Source organism: Parasteatoda tepidariorum, chromosome 2 (assembly GCF_982258835.1).
Source record: "Parasteatoda tepidariorum strain Cologne lab strain chromosome 2, Ptep-v5.0, whole genome shotgun sequence".
NCBI lineage: Eukaryota > Metazoa > Arthropoda > Arachnida > Araneae > Theridiidae > Parasteatoda > Parasteatoda tepidariorum.
Genome location: NC_141756.1, coordinates 36074216 through 36091585, shown reverse-complemented (window position 1 = coordinate 36091585; position 17370 = coordinate 36074216). Strand labels below are relative to the sequence as shown.

The window sequence follows — 17370 nt, the reverse complement described above, 5'->3', positions numbered from 1 at the left end:
CTCTTGACCTCTACGCCTCCATTTAAAAAGCTTGGGACATCTTCAATGCGTAACAGCTTTGTTACTGATTTAGTTTATCCCTGTTCAGATACATTTATTTTATTTATTTTTACATTTATTGGTAGACATACATGCAGGCTCATCATGTTCTCAGTTACATAAGTACTTGTTATAATCCTTTGTTTTGTAAAAAGACAGACAAGAAAGACAACACTAAAAAAATTATTTAGGGTCATTGTCGGATTTAAACCCGCTACCTCCACACTGCAAAGCGTTTGATGAAAGATATTTCTCGGCGAGGAGGCACATTTGTACATTTACAAATACGCATTTTTAGGGTTAAAAGTTTGGTGGCTGATAGCTTATCGCTTGCATAGACATAAAATCAACAGACGAAGTTAAAAAGCGTTTACTGAAAATAGAGGTTACTAAACCGAACATTTTACGTTACCTCAAAACATACTAGTACTATCAAAATTATCGAATATTTTGATAAAATTACCAAATTTTACCTTACTACCAATCAGCATGAGAACAAATTCCCATTTTATTTTTAGTTTCACCAAAGTACTGCGGTTAAAATTACCGTTCCTTTTGGTTTTTCTAAAGAGCTAAAAAAACAGTAAATTTTACCATATTCTGGTGGCTGCTTTTCTTCTACAAACCCCAGTTAAATTTTGAAACTAATTGCCACAATGAATTTTTTAATTCAAACTGAATCAACTTTAACTTAAAAGCAGTTGTGTGAAATTAATTTTTTTTAACTAAGCTTTTGAATTGTTCTTCATATTTTTCTGCAAATTTTTATAGTGATAATGCGCGTCACTATTATGCTAAAGGCATTTGGTATGTCAGACTTCAACAACTGATATGCACCATCTGATTGAGAATGTGATGGTGGATTGTGATTAAAAGCCATTAAATTAAAGGATCTGCGGTAGAGGATGAATTTTTATTCTTTATTGTTACCCGTTTTAAACGAGATCATTCATTTAATCAGTCATTCCCCGAAATACCCTATTTAAGCCAGAGTAGAATTTTTCCTCGTGTTTTAAGGTTATTTTTTTCCTCAATGTGAAATTTGAACTAACGTTCTAGCTTTGTTTACTAAACTTAGTCTGCGACCATACAATATTTTGTATATTTCAAAACGGATAAAAATATTCTGGTAAACCTACCGTACTATATGGTAATGACATTTCTGGAAAAATGAAACTATAATTATGGTTCATTAAACTAAAATGCAATGTGAACAATTTATTTAGTAATTTTTCCATTCTGGAAAGATATTCTGGTTTTCAAAATTATAGTGCTTTTTACCGCACATTTAGTAAAAAATTCAAAACTGAAAAGTAAATTCAACCGTATAAATGATTTTAATAAGGAATTAGGATGAAATTCTTTAACTTTATGAGATTTACCAAATTTTATCACGTTTTATAAAACTATATTTCATTGTTAATTTCACCGAAATCATTGACAAAAAAATTACTAAGCTTTTTAATGTTCCCCATTGGCCCAGTTACTACTCCGGTAGTTTAGACAGTACTTTTTTTTCGGAATGGGTGAATACTTTGTGCAATTTTAAATATAAATTCCGAAGCGACTTTAAACATAAACCGCCAATATCCCATTTAAATTTGTAACATTTTATAAATTATTATAATTTTTTGTTTCCATGCGTTTCTATAAAAAAGGAAATAAAATTAAATTGATAACTTAACTTCTAACTCTTGAAATAGCTTAATTAACTCCAGCAACGCAAATTGATAAATTAATTATTATCAATACTCACAGAAATAATACTCTCACTTTTTATGATTCACCAAAACTTGAGCTGTATTTCGTTAATTTTGAGAATCATCTCGTCACGAAATCTTCGGATTTTGAAACGGAGCGCAAACTCTCAAATATCTGATGAAAATATTTTCCTCCTCATCTAATTTCATTACAATGCATTGTGGGAGATAGTTAACTAGCATAAAGTCTAAACTATCGAAACTAGAATTACGAAGCATTTCTTTACTTTTGACGAAATTCGTTTCCTCGAAGCAAGTGACGATAGTTATTTCGTCAATTTGATGAAATGTTTGCTCAGAGCATATAACAGGAAACGGTTTCGTCAAAAACGAAGAAACTTTCGTAAAATTTGAATATACATTTTTTTACAGCAAAAATAACATATGTATTATTCATATTCATCTACACATAATTACGATAATCTATTCCGTGCAACTATTCACATTATACTTTCTGAAGCAAATTGAGATTCGAAATATTAAAACTTAGTTTCAAATGTCACTTACTTCGTCATCAAAGTCAATTTTCATAGCTGATTCTGAAAGACTAGCAGTTTTTTGCGGGTTATTGTTTTTATCCGACATTGTATCCAATGTTTTGTCATCAGTCTCTTCTTCTTCCTCGTCACTAATAATATTCAGTTTATTAGTTAATGATGCTGTCGTTACAATTCTTATGACTCCTTTGTGCTTTTTTGTTAATCGTTTGTTATTTGAGTCATTAGGTATCGGAAAATTATCTTCCAGTGATGATGAATTTCGTGACATTGGAGTTCTTCGACTATAAAGGGATGACGGTGTACGAGTTTGATCTGAAGTCATGGAATTAGCGGTTGAAGAACGAAGATCCGATCCACAAATTCCCATATTGTATTTGAAAACAGAAGAGCTACAAAGTATCATACTAACCTATTCAAACACTTCAAATTATAATATTTGATCAAAAGTAAAATTCTTTATACAAACAAAACTTTTCAATACACGTGGAAAAAAATTCTGGTAAAACTACTGTACTTTACGATGTAACATTTCTGATTAAGAAAAACATAATTTCGGTCAATAAAACTAATTCATGCGGTATTCTCATCATTCATTCCGTAATTTTTCCGTTCATATGCTACCAGTTTACCGGAAATTCTGACTATCAAAACTATAGTTCTCATTATCACTTACTTAATAAAATATAAAAAACTGAAAAGAAAATTTAACCGAATAAAAGGTTCTTATACAATATTTGAAAAAATCCTTATAACATTACTACAGTTTAACACATTTATCAAAATTCATCACATTTAATTTAAAAAAAACTATTTTTAACTTTACCGAAATCATTATTAAAATGCTTCTGTAATTCCGAGCTTTTTTGGTGTTTCAAATTCGGTAATAAATAAATGCGATAATTATAAGCAAAAAATACTGTAATATTTAACTTATTCTGGTATTTTGACCACAGTTTTCTTCTCAGTGTATGAAAGTTTATTTAAGTTAACATTTACTATAATATTCTAGTTTATTATGCTATATAATTAGAATGATATCAAATTTCGAAGAGAGTTTTTCCTAGAAAACATAAGAAGAGTATATACCCTTAATTGATATATGTTTCTCAATTTAATTTTACTTTAATTAAACAAATTTCGTTTCTAAAATCTTTTATTACTTCAAAATCATTAGTATTACTATATACAGTGAACTAAAAAAAAAATTTCTTCTTTTTTTTAAAATCCTTAATTTTTTTCATTTTAAATATAACAATCAGGTTTAAAATATATTTTTACGAAAACAGTCTTTACGAGAACAATCTTTACGTGATAACTATATTTGAATATCAATGATGATTACTAAAATAAAAGTGAAAAAGACTTTCTTCAAAAGAATAAATCGATTTTTAATGCGTATCAATTTCATAAATCAAAATCAATTTTGTAAATTATATGCTCATAGTTTAAAAAAGATACACTTTAATTTCATGAGTTTCTGTAATTTATTCTATTACTCGAAACTCGAAAAGAAAATGAAGTATTTGGATTAAATTAAAGCTACGTTACTGATTATTTTGAAATTTTACCTACTATTGGAGGTGAAAATGGATGCCAATGGCAAAATGTTGAATTTCCAACGCCGTTTTCGTATGAGTTTCCATGATATTACAACTTATAGCGTTGAATTATGAATTACACACCACTTTCTTATTATTGTGGTGAAGTATTAAGCGAGATTTATTAACAAATATTTATTATTCTTTGTAACTTAAAGTTGCACTCTCATTAAAATTGAAGTTTGAATATAGCACCAGGCATTTCTTTTAACCTTTTTAATCTACAAAATAAAATTTTTGCTTTTTAGTTTTATTAATAAGTATTTGTCAGTGCTTTCTAGTAAATAAAATATAGAAAGTATAATAAGAAATGAAATTTTACTTTTATTTGATTAGTAGTTTAGTCTGGAAAATCTGTGGATACTTCTTTTTACAGTAGTTAAGAACCACTAAACCTCAGTCTCGCCTTAGTTCTAGTATATATTTTCTGAACTATTGACTATACAAACACTAATAAAGAAAAACAGTATAGCGTTCTTTAACGGTAGGCCATTTTCGTTTTGTTTTTATATTTGTTTTAAACATGTAATTATAAATTCCTTCATGGCTGGGAAAATATTGATATTTACGTTTTCAATCAATACATAATAATTAAAATTGACAGCATTTTGACTCAGTTGTCATGGAAGCACAATGAGCTGAAAGATTTGAATGTTCATTTACATTAAAATTTGCATCGAATTTAAAATTTTATGCAAATAGGAAAGCTGGAGATGTATATCAAAACCGAGGTCTTATATATCAATATATAAACAATCAATATCAGTATGACTTTTATTTTTGTAGATACATCATGTTATTACATGACCCAATTTTATTTTTGTTTTTCAAATTTGTCAACGAAAACAATTAACCTTGATCTTATAAAAGTACTGTCAAATTTTCGAAAACAAATATCCAATTTTCAATATCTTAAGTTTTCAGCTTAAATAAAAAACGTATTTACTAACACGTACAATCTAAAATTAGATTTTCTAATTTTTGTTAAGAAATCTCCTTTACTTTATTATGCATCATAAGTAAAAATATTTTTAGAAATAAGTTTGAATATAATATTATAAAGATTTAAATCAACTGGAAATATTATTTAAAATTTTCAAAACTCTTTTTAGTACTAGTTAATATTAACAGTTAGAAGTTTGGGCACGTCAGTTTAAATATTTACTTTTCATGTATTAGTGAATAATGTAAATGAATTGGATTTAAAAAAGAATTAAGCATTATATAATTTTATCTTTCATTTCGATTATAGTATTCACAGAAGGAAAAATCATACTCCTTTCAATACATGTATGAAACAAAATTTGGTGAAAGAGAATAATTGATTTGAAGAAAAAAGAGGAGTTTTTTTTTTAAATTATATTTTTGAGAAGATGTAGAAACGTCCTCTTAAAAATTACTATCCGAAACTTCAAAATAAAACACATAATATTTTACCGCCCTTTGCATTTATGTATGGACACACTGTGAAAAAACATTTGTATTTTACAGCACCGCTACCACCATCAGGTTCCGTTAAATTTATAGCTAATTTACTGTTTTGAATATTACAGTCATGAATATTAAAGGATAATACAAAAAAAATAAAATCTCTCTCAAGAATCAACACAATCAGTAATTGACTAATATGGTTGTAAGTAAGTTCTTCTTATAACACTATTTAAATTAACAGATGTTCTTTTTCAATTAATCCAGCTGCATAAATTGCATTTTTTCTTTAAAGCCATTGCATCCACAAAATTTACTTTATTTTCCATCCTCACTACCAAAATATAAAAGTTACTGAATATTACGTAAAAAACCACGTATAATTTTGAAAAACCAACCTAAAATGGGGCAAACAATTTTAGTCTGCAGTGATCATTTTGATTAGTTATCTAGCTCACGTGACGCAGCAGAAAATGCTTTAATTAATTACTGATGCTGTAAAATATACACCAAAAATTGGCTGTAAAAACTACAGCAATTATTTTCAGTGCAGATTAAACAGGTATTCATGATATCATATAGGTGTGGATATTCTGAAATGATCACCCATAATATGAGCAAAGGAAAGATAACAACATAATCAATGTGAATACTGATGAAAATTAAAAGTTTTTTTTTAACGATCGTCTTTAAACTTTTTCGTTTCAATTAAACTGGCTTCAATATTTTTAGTTAAGCCTTTCTCAGTAGAGACTCTGTAGTGATGTTTATAACTTTAAGAGGGTTTTTCTTTTTCTTCTTGTTTAGATATTATTTTGTTTGCTCGTTAAATATAAATTCTCCTTTAGATGTTTCTTTCGGATATTACCCATTACTTCTCTCATCCGGTGTATACGAACAATCTTTTATAAAGGACATTTTCGCAGAACAATATTTTTAAATTTTAAGAACTCATTCATTTTTCAATTTATATCCGAAATATTATATTTCAATTTTTAGCTGGATAATAAGTGTAAAGGTAAACTTAGCATAGAGCATGTAATGATTGTCATTCTACTACACAAAGAAACGTTTTAATTACATTTATGTGTTTTGATTGATTGATATTTTTAGTCATTAAGATTTTGAATTGATAACGACGGTAGATTTGTTTTATGAATAAAATTCTATTAAAATATTTTGTCCTTTTTCAAGTGGTCTCAAAAGGAAGCAAATTAAAATATCCTTTTTAATAAGGACATGAATCCATTATCAGATAAGTATCTGAATTTAAATACTATAATGGTTATTCTATTTCATCAAAGACATCCGTCTTATCGTAGTTTGTTATGAAATGAAAAGTTAAAGATTAAGTCAAAGTGATAAGAGAAAGAAAAAGATTCAATTTGACCAAATGAATCATGGATATCAGGTTTAATGAAAAGCGAGCTCTTGTCACTGGTGCGGGAAAAGGTGCGAATTTCATTTTAATATTTAGAAAGTTATAATTAATGTTAAATATGCTATGAATTTAATGAATAACAATAATTATTGGTTTTTAAAAGCCTAAGTATAAAAACAATATATATATATTTACTTTTAGATTATTGTAGATAGATATAGAATATTTTAAATTTATTATTATTTATTACAAATTATAATTAGTTTTCTTATAGATTAAGATTTTGGGGGAAGATAAGATTTGTGTGATTAATTAATTGTGGAAAGTTGAAACACCTGATAAAAATGTTTGAAAGATTTTGGCATCTTAATTCCATTAATTTAAAATATTGATTTTAAAGTAAGAAATATTTAAAAAAAACTTTAACTTCATTTAAATCTTTTTTGTGCAAATGTCTACAATATTTGAAATAATTATTTGCAACATGCAAATTAAAAAACAAAGTAAATTAAAGATATGGAGTAGTATTAAAAATGTATTTTAATGGTTTCCAAGCATTTTTTTAAATTTATTTTATTTTTTCGTGTCGACCGAACAATTTTGATAAAGACAAGGAAGCGGAAAAAATAGTAAATTTATCTACCTTTGCTTAATAAGTTTTCAGCGTGACCAGAAAAATAAGATGATAGAAATTCTATTGAAAAAAGCAATTCTTGAAAACCAACAGGCATCTATCTATCTATAGTCTTTGTTAAAGAAATAGAGGTCTCAAAGTCATGCGATTTTTCATCTTTTCTCATCTCCCGCAGCAATACGTTTGAGTACGAAGTTGGAACATAATTGCGTTGGGGAAAAGGAAAGATTTACCGTAATCATAGTAACGGAGAGAAAAGTGTAGAGAGTGGGGAAATTGCATACGTTTGAGACTTCAATTCTCCCTTGCAATTTAAAAAAATAAAAACGCAAGTACTTCACTATAGATTTCGAGTAAAGTAGTATGACAGCAATTTTCTTTCTATTGTTAATGCTATCAGCCTTAAAATAGAATTTCAAAAAGCTGATAAATTAAAATTTTTCGTTGAATATAAAATTTTTCAGAATAGTCTTAGCATGCAAAATTGCGAGAAACATAAAAATCTTAATTTTGAATTTGCACGTCAGTATTCTATTTATAAAGAGTATAATTAAAAAATTCAAATATTTGCAAATTTCCCAAGGCGCCATTTTAGTTTAAGTCTAAATAAAAGTCTCCAGTAATCCAGTAATTCAGTCTAATAATTTCAGACTTTTTAAAAATCAGCCCATACGCTTTGAAATAGTAGTTTAAAAATTATTTAATCAAGTTCACTTGTCATACACTGGCACTTTGAATTCAAAAGTAGGGTGCATAAGCTTAGTTGAATAAGGCTAATTAGATTATGTTTTCTAATTAGCTTAAAAGTATGTAAGCAGAATATTTGAGAAATGTAATGTTTTTTTTAAAAAAGCACAAAACTAACATTCAATTTCTCATGAACTAATCGACGAATTTTGCACAGATTTTTATTTTTCCATCGAAAATTATGCTCTTTGAAATGATGAAAAAATTTGATACCTAGCAATTCAAAATTCTTTCCAATATTACTAAATGAAATAATAAATAGTTATTAAAAAATACTATTCCCATGGATCTCTTTCTTTTTTGAAAAAAAGACTAATAATTGTGCGATTTTTTTTCTTTAATTCCCTGAAAAAGTTCTCAATATGGCGAAATACAACAAAAAAAAAAATAAATGAATAAAATTAACATTAAAATGTTCAAACTTTGAAGCGCCCTCCTAACCAAACTATTGGGACCATATTTTCCAGATTGCTGCTACCCCTTCTATTTTTGGGGTCAAAATGCGTTTAAAAAAAGGCTGACTTATTCAGAGAAAAAACGTTTTGGTGTCAGTTTTCTACATAACAGTCAAACTTAAAATTTATCACGCTCTAATTAATTAATATATTTGAGGTCACCTCCTTGAACTATTAACGCTGAGCCCTAGAAAGTGATGATCCGATCATAATACCAAGAGTTATTCAAAAGAATCCATTTTCTCTCTCTTTTTGCGCACTATTTCATAAACATGTATCAAACTAGTTTCAAGGTCTTTTAATGCCAAAGTTCAAATTACCAAAGCATCATTTAAGAATATACCTCTAGGGATACTGAAATGAAAATTAATCGTTCACTGTTTGAGGTCAAAATTATAATCAGTAGAATGGATGTATGAATGGGTCCATCCTATAAACGGGTGTGACGAATGGGTGAGAAAGAAGTCGAACTCTTGGTCATAGATGGCTCCACTGGAAAACAAGAACAATCTCCCCCTCTTGCCTTAATGACCTATGACAACAACAAATTATGTCTTATATGTTTGAAACGTTAAGAATAGTTTTCTCAGAATCTTTATATTTACTTATTATTGTATTTTTTTATATATAATTTCGTAGGTATCGGTAGAGGAATAGCACTAAAACTCGTAGAGTGTGGGGCTGATGTAGTAGCTGTGAGCAGAACACAATCAGATTTAGATGAGTTGGTTCAGCTAGTAAGTATCCTCTTCCTCAGAGGCCGATGATGTTTAAAAAAAATTGTAATTTGAAGAATGTAGACATCTCAACCAACAAAGCTAGCTTGTGTTACGGCCTATTTTAATTTTTAAAGAAATCGTAATCATAATTCAAAACTGCTTACTTGTCTGAGGACATTCTATACTATTAACTAGATCACAATACAAGTACAATTTTTACTTACTTGTTATCACAAAATCTATTTCTTAAAAAAAAATTTTAAAAAAAAAACATGCAAATTTGTTACTTTTAATTTTAAAGAAAAATCATTATTTAAGACAGCCTATTTGTTACATTAGTTAACCTAACGGCAACACGGAACGCTAGCATTTAAGGTATCATCGAACATAAGGTTCTCATAAGATCAAGTCGAACACAATTGTGATAATTTAAAAAAATATCTATATTGGTTCCATTGGTAAATTAACAATTTATAATATTGCCCTTTTCTGTAATTTTTCCGTAATTCTAAATGCAATATCTCAAAGCATGTTAGTTCAAATTACTTGAGTTTTACATGAATGTTCCCTTACATATGTTTAGAGAATTAACTATTGACAAGTTTCTTAAACTAATATTTTAGATTTTAAAGTTAAATTAAAAATAAATATAATTAAACGTTTTAGCCTTTTTTTTGCCAAATAAGCTTACGATATTTGCTGTAAAATATCTGAATGTTAGTATTGAGTCTAGTGCGCCATCTTTTCCCTAAGTCTAGTTTTTATGAGTATATTAAAATAAGAATAAGAAAAATTTGTAAATCAAGTTTTAAGCTAAATTTTGTAATTTTGAAATGAGATCAAATTTTGGTATTTTTTGACCAGTTTTCTGCCTATATTTTTAATTTTGTTTCATAATTTTTTTTTTCAAAATAAAACACATATGAATAAATAAAATTTTCTGCAAAAAATATTTCAAATTTTGACGCTGAAGGTGTTCAGGTATATTGACTATAATTTATAATAGATAGCACGACTCGTTTTTCGCATTACATAGAAATTTTAAAGTTTTTGGATCTTTCAAACTATACACAGATGTTAGCTATCTAACTCTTACTTTTCGGAAAAAAATACAAATTGTAGTTCAAGAAAATTTAAACTGCAGTTTATATGCAACTTTGGATAGATTGCATTATTGTGCATTGAGAAGTCGCTAATTACTTAGATTTTAAAGTTACTTAATTACTTAGTTACTTAAATTTTAAAACCATGTCTTTATACTTTTTACTTTTAAGAGTATTGTGTATTAAATCGAAAACTCATTTGATTCTCTGAAAATTTGCAGAGTTCAAAAATTCAAACGTTGCTTTTAGATGTCAGTGAATGGGATAAAGTGAAAAATAAATTACAAAATATTGGACCAATTCATTTGCTGGTTAACAATGCAGCCATTAATGGGGACTATAAAGAATTGGAGGATTTTGATGAAGAAGGAATAAATAGGTAATAATTTACTGCTAAATAACGTAGATTATTCCCTCATACATATCATATCCATTGTTGTGCAATAATGAATAAGTAACAAGATTTTTTATTATTCTATTAATTCTGAAAACCTTAGCTAAACAAAATTTTTTTCCTCATAATTCTATGTAGCTTTTGAATACAAATGGCTTGCATTTGCAAGCTTCTTTAACGCTTAAAAAATTGCTTATTTTAATATTTTGAAACATTTATAATATCTCAAATGTTGAAAACTTAAAGTTTGCATACATATCCTGAAGTTTAAAAAAATATATATTGGCTATTTTAAAATTTTTCAGCGTAATTTTTCTATGATTTCTTAATTCTGTAAAGAAACATTTAAGAAAAAAATCTATTAAAAAATTAAATAATACTTAAGTTTATATATACATAGGTTAAATTTTCCTCAAATAGAAAGAAAATAACAGTTAATTCCTGAAAAAAGCTTAAACTTTTTCTGTTTAAAATTTCAATATTGCATAAGGAATGTCTGAAGCTAAAAATAAGAACACTTTAAGTAAAGCTTGTCCTTTAATAAACGATAAAAGCCATGAATGAATGCAAATAATTGCTTTGAAAATATAAGTAGTTGGTTGTTTGAATGTAAAATAGTTTTTAACTTCGTAAACTCCATCAAGTGTGTCACTAAAATTGTAAATAGCTGAAAATATGGTTATTTTCCTTATGTTAGTGAAGGAATACTTCTATCTAATCTACTTCCTCCTATTTATAGGGCTTTGCTAACATAAAATATCCTCAGTGGCAGACTGATCATTGTTTAAACTCTAATTGCCGTCGGGCTTACCTTGGGTGGTTTTCGTGTTGTGTTTTCCTCTCCATATGAAGCAAATGTTGGTTAGTTCCTTCAAAATGTCCTCCACTAGTTTGTTCTAATGCTTGATCCTAGTGTCCTCTTGTCTGCAAAGCTGGGTTTAAAATTTATAGGCTACGGAGTTGAATATTGATGGTCGTTAACTCGGAATCGGATCAGCTGTTAAACGCTGGTTGTAAAACAAAATAAAATATTTTTTTTGCGTATCATTTTAATTATTGTTAGTTAGGCTAAAAATATATAATATTATATACAAGTATTTTTAAAAATAAAGTGTCTCTCTTACTTAAATGTAATGGAAAAACGTGATAAAAAAACCTATTTAAAAAAATAACAGATTTTTCTCTTTTAAAAAAAGATAAATTTATTTTCTTTAAAAACTTTATTCGATAATTTATTTCTCATAATTTTGAAATCACTTACGCTCGACAATAATTTGTGACACAAATTATTGCTTAGTGCTGAACCTCATTGATAATGAGTTGTGATCCGATAATGATTTGTGATCCAATTTAAGTAGCTCAAAAACATTAATTAAAATGAGTGTTTGCTATTGCTTTTTGTAGAAAAATACTATTACGTACAATACTATAACACCTTTTAAATTTATCATTATGTATTATAGTTAAACCTGTTAAATTGAAATGTTTTATATTCTTGTATTTTTCAGAATGTTTGATACTAATGTCAAGTCAATAATAGCGATTTCACAGGTAAATTCAAATTTTATTTTTATTTTTAAATCCTTAAAAGTGCTCTGTAGAAAATAATTATATTACATTCTAAATTGACAATCATAGCTACTTTATCTTACTTAATAGTTAATGCAAAATTACCCAATCTATATATTTATTGACAAGCAAACCATCTCGAAGTTAATTGGGTTTAGTTTTATATTTGAAGATCTTGTTTGAAACAAACAAAAGCAAACTTTATGGTTCTTTAGTAAATAAAGGATTTTTCAATAAATAATTTTTTAAAAAATATTTTAATGAATGGGGAAATATATAATAATTTTTTTTTACTCCGCTTAAAATTTCTTATTATGTCTTAGAATATGTCTTATAATATTTCTATAATATCTTTAATACTAGTAAGACTGAAACTTATACCTATACTGCCCAAAAGCAGTCAAAATGACTGGATTGCAAAGGAATAAATAATGAGTAAAGAAATTTGTTTAAAATTAATTTTTAACACTTTTTAGATTATTTATAGGTATATAACAAGTTATTAGAGAATATTAATAATAAAAAAAATATATGTTGTACAAAATTCTAAGAAATTGCGTCGTTATATACATAATTGTTTTTCTAATTGAAATTAAAAGCAGTTCCTTAGGCAATCTAATGTTAAGAAACTATTGAAGACTGACAAAAGCAATGAGCTTGTTTTCGTCACGTTAGTGTGTTTCCTGTATTTGGCATGCTGATGTAATGCGTTATTAAATCATATAAAATCGAAAAATGAAATATATAAAAACAGTTTCTGAATTTCTAAAATTTCACACAGATAAGACAAACGTAATAACAGTTTTTTTTCGTTTTTCCTTCTTTTTTTATAAACATACTTATCAATCGCAGAGTTATTCACGATGAATATATTTTACTTTTTATTAATTCTAAAATTTTAAAAAAACTTAACACTTTTTTACTGAAGGATCTTTATAGACTACGCAACTATCATTAAACTTTCCCCCTCTTTTGGAATCCGTTTTCAGATAACATGGTAATGTTGCTTTTCAGATAACTTTAACTTCCGTTTCAACTTTTTCATTCGTTTGATAAACATTCGTTGTTTCGTTTAACAAGGTTTTCGAAGCTCTGTCTCGAAGGAAAATAAAAAAAAAGCCACAGTTTAAATGTCGTACAATAGAAGAAAAGCTATAATTTTTAGCTTTGTATGCCATCTTGCTGTTAAGAATTGTTTTGGCTTTAGAATGGAAGAATAACTAAAATATTTTAAAAGTTATTAAACTTTTTTCAAAACCGCCAATATGGCGACATTTTTCCTCCTAAATGAAAATTATCAAAATCACTACCTTTTTCTTTATTTTTACTAATTTTTTATGAGCTCCGATAAGGCAGCATTGGAGTAAGTTTTTTTAAATATTAAAAATATTAGAACAAACACTTTTCATTTTCACAAAACTGTGGCTTTTCTCCATATTAAGGTCTTGCGCCATTTTCAGAATAAGCATAGAGAGCACTAACTTTATATAAGCTAAACTTGTGTTGACAGTCATGAGAAACTGTTGCAAACTCACACTAGTTATTAAAATAGCATATTATTGGCAAAAAAAAGCATCGTTTCATATGACGACAGATCCTTCGAAATACAGTTTTAACAAGACCTATTTATAAATTGTCTTTAAGGCGATGATAGGTACGTATATTTTTACTTACTTTTGTTTTAAATTTAAGGCTTAGCAATCTTTTTTTTTTTTTTTTTGTTAATTTAAAGGAAATATAAAAATTTATTTCCCCGAAAGGCAAATTCTTTTACTCGAAATAAAACAACAAAAATCATATGTAAAATAAAATTAAAACCTTACCTATTCTTATTAACCTAAAAAAATTTACTCAAATGTGAATGAGTTAATTTTTACCATCCAGAAATAAGTGTGCTTCTGAATCTTATTAGAATCGTTCTCCTAGTTTTATAATGTAAAGGTGACTTGTTATATAAGTTTTTAAAGTAATTTATATCATACAGGTTACTTCATATGTTTCCTTTATATGTTTAAGTATAAATTTAAAAGACAAAACGATTATGTAATAGTGTGTACCATACTTTATGCTATAGTATGTAATGTACCTGTTTCCAATGAAAATGAAGAGTTTAATTTGTGGCTCATTACAAATGCAAAGATTTCTACTATTCATGGTGTAAACCTATTTCTAAGAAAAGTTCTTTTACGTTTTACATATAAAATGCATTTACTGTATTTAATTGCCATTTTTAGAGCAAAAATGTGGAGTTCATGTTCTAGTTAAAAACAAATGTAAAGATTTTTACAAGCCAACCTACTTATCAAATTTTCAGAAGCGTTCATGATTAATATTGCTAACTCATAAGATACCTACTGAGAAAAAATATGGACAGAATTACCAGAATGTAGAAATTTTACTGTGTTTCTGGCTCTATGGGAGCATCAAAATGCTGTGTATTTTTCATCGAAGGGCTTTAGTAATGATTTTGGTAAAATTAACAATAAAATTTGGTTTTATAATTTGCGATACAACTTGGTAAATGTGATAAAATTCAGTAATTTTATCATGATACCTTAGAGCATAGCGTAAAAACCATTTATTAGGCTAAATTTACTTTCAGTTTTATCTTTTTTACTAAACGTGCGGTAATAAGAACTATAATTTTGAAAACAAAATTTTGAAGTGGTAAATCACTATCATATGAATGAAAAAATTATCAATTGAAGGGTTTAAAAATACCGTATATTTTGGCTTTATTTACTAAAAATATCATTACATTGCCATACAGTACGGTAATTTCACAAGAATTTTTTTCTCCGGGTATGTTTTAAGATAAGAATTACACAAATTATCGTAATAAATCTAAATACAAAATGTAACGTACTTATTTATTACATTCAGATGTCTTTTTCGGAATGTAGATGTAGAGTTTAAATTCCAGCAAAAGAGATTTCTATGATTCATGAAGTATACCCATAAATATCTGAGACATTTAGAAGTGTTTTGTTTTTAAAATACTAATATTACAAAAGTAACATGTTAAAAGTTTTCCTGAAATAATATTGAGCTATCTTTAATAAAAATGTGATTGCAAATGCATTGTAATATTGCAGATAGTAGCAAAAGGCATGAAAGACAGAGGTGAAGGTGGTGCTATCGTAAACGTATCAAGTATTATGGGACTAGGAGCTTGTCCGACACGTGGTATCTATTCTGCTACAAAAGGTGCTGTGGATCAATTAACCAGAAGCATGGCTGTAGAATATGGTCCGTACAATGTATGTTTTTTTTATATTTATGACGTCATTTTTAAATCATCAGCTGACATGACGCAGTAACTTAATTACCATCAATATATTTCTTTTTATGTTTAACTCTGCCATGATGATAATTATTTAAATTTATATATTTTGTGATGAAAACTTGATATTTCCTGAAAAATAAAAAATATTGATGTATTTTTAATTTAAGGAACGGAAAATGATTAAAAAAGAATTCTATATTTAGATAAAGTATTATATGTTAAAATTGGTTTCAAAATATTTTAAACGCTCTTTTTTTCTTTAATTTTCTATTGTATTTTTCTTTACATTTTGTTTCATTTTTTAACACCCGACAATGAGTCATTAAAATCAAAGGAGGCCTCCAGAAGTTTTCATAACGTATAATCATTTCTTAACTTAAAGATCTATAGGATATAATTTTTATATTTTGAAATTATTTAAATTATTTTCAGATAAGGGTTAACTCTGTAAATCCAACTATTATTCGGACAAGAATGGCTGCCTGGGCTTTCGAACCAGGAAATGAGAGAGGATCTCGATATTTAGCAAGAACTCCCCTTGGAAGATTTGGTGGTGAGTATGCCCAGCTATTAAATTTAATTAATTAATTTTTTTGTATTTAGAATTATTTATGGGACTCCTTGAGGACTTTACGTTATTAGACTAAGCAAAACTCATATTTTGAAATTCATCTGATCAAAATAGAGATAAACTTATTCGGAGAAATTTGGTATGATGCTGTTACGCGTGCCTCAAGCGGCGTGCAATGTCATTTTCAGAACGTGAGTTATATGCAATTCTCAATTCTTTAGATGTACCCTATCACCAATCCGAATTCGTAACGAATCCAAATCCCCCTATCCAAATTTGTGACAGCTGTACTAAATCACTCTTTAGATTCCTTGTGCTGTTTAGAATTAGGTTAAATAACGGCGTGTAATCCTTAAAAAACAAAATATACTGTAGTTTCTTTTTAATTAAACAGAATTTTAAGAACGTGTATAAGCTTTATTTATTTCTTGCACTAATTTTGTAGATAATCTTATTTTTATCAATCATAATTTTCTTTAAAAAATTATTTTATGCTTACAATCTTTCGCAAAAATCTGAATTCTCGACTAATGTTCTATTTTTAATTTTTAGAAGTCAATGATGTTGTGCATCCAATTCTATTTCTCTTAAGCGACAAAGCTGCTATGGTTACAGGAATAGTAATGCCGATTGATGGTGGTTTTACAGTTTATTACTGAAAAATATGCAAATGCTTTGTAGTATGTTATAATGTCATATTTAAATACTGATAAATATCTTTAATAAATTATAAAATGGTGTCTGGATTTTAATCATTTCAAATTTGTGAAATGTTCCGGGTGTTCCATAATGGACTCCCAGACAATGAGTTTTAGAATCCTTGTTAAAAAGGAATGTGATGGCAATAAACCTTATTGAAATCTGAGATATCAAACATTGAGAACAGTTGCTGTATAAAACATAATGCAAAACCTACTTTTTGATATATTAAACACAGAGGAGTTTAAACATGGATACTAGAAACACCTTTAAATTTCAACCAACACTTAAACATGTTTTGAATGATTATTTTTTAGATTTTGAAAGATGTTTTTTTTTTGTCGATTCAATTTAATTTGTAACCCTTAATTTACTATTTTATCTTCTTTCTTCATAAGATTGTAGAATCTTATATATTAAGGGTACAGATTTTATGAATTACCTTGTGTTCGGTTTAATTTTCGTTTTTAAATCTAAATTAGACATC

General features: G+C 27.3%; 2 protein-coding genes across 2 annotated transcripts in view; one reads left to right on the top strand and one right to left on the bottom strand.

Moving 5' to 3' along the window:
• LOC107444820 (L-xylulose reductase) overlaps window positions 1–17370 on the bottom strand; it is a 51143-nt gene that overhangs the window by 17482 nt on the left and 16291 nt on the right. The gene's annotated exons all lie outside the window — the stretch shown is intronic.
• Window positions 6661–16936, top strand: LOC107444819 (L-xylulose reductase). The gene is made up of 7 exons (XM_016059046.4): window positions 6661–6777; window positions 9182–9279; window positions 10586–10743; window positions 12267–12309; window positions 15423–15587; window positions 16046–16166; window positions 16737–16936. The coding sequence occupies exons 1-7, from the start codon at window positions 6726–6728 to the stop codon at window positions 16841–16843; spliced, it is 744 nt and encodes a 247-aa protein (XP_015914532.1). The 5' UTR covers window positions 6661–6725; the 3' UTR covers window positions 16844–16936.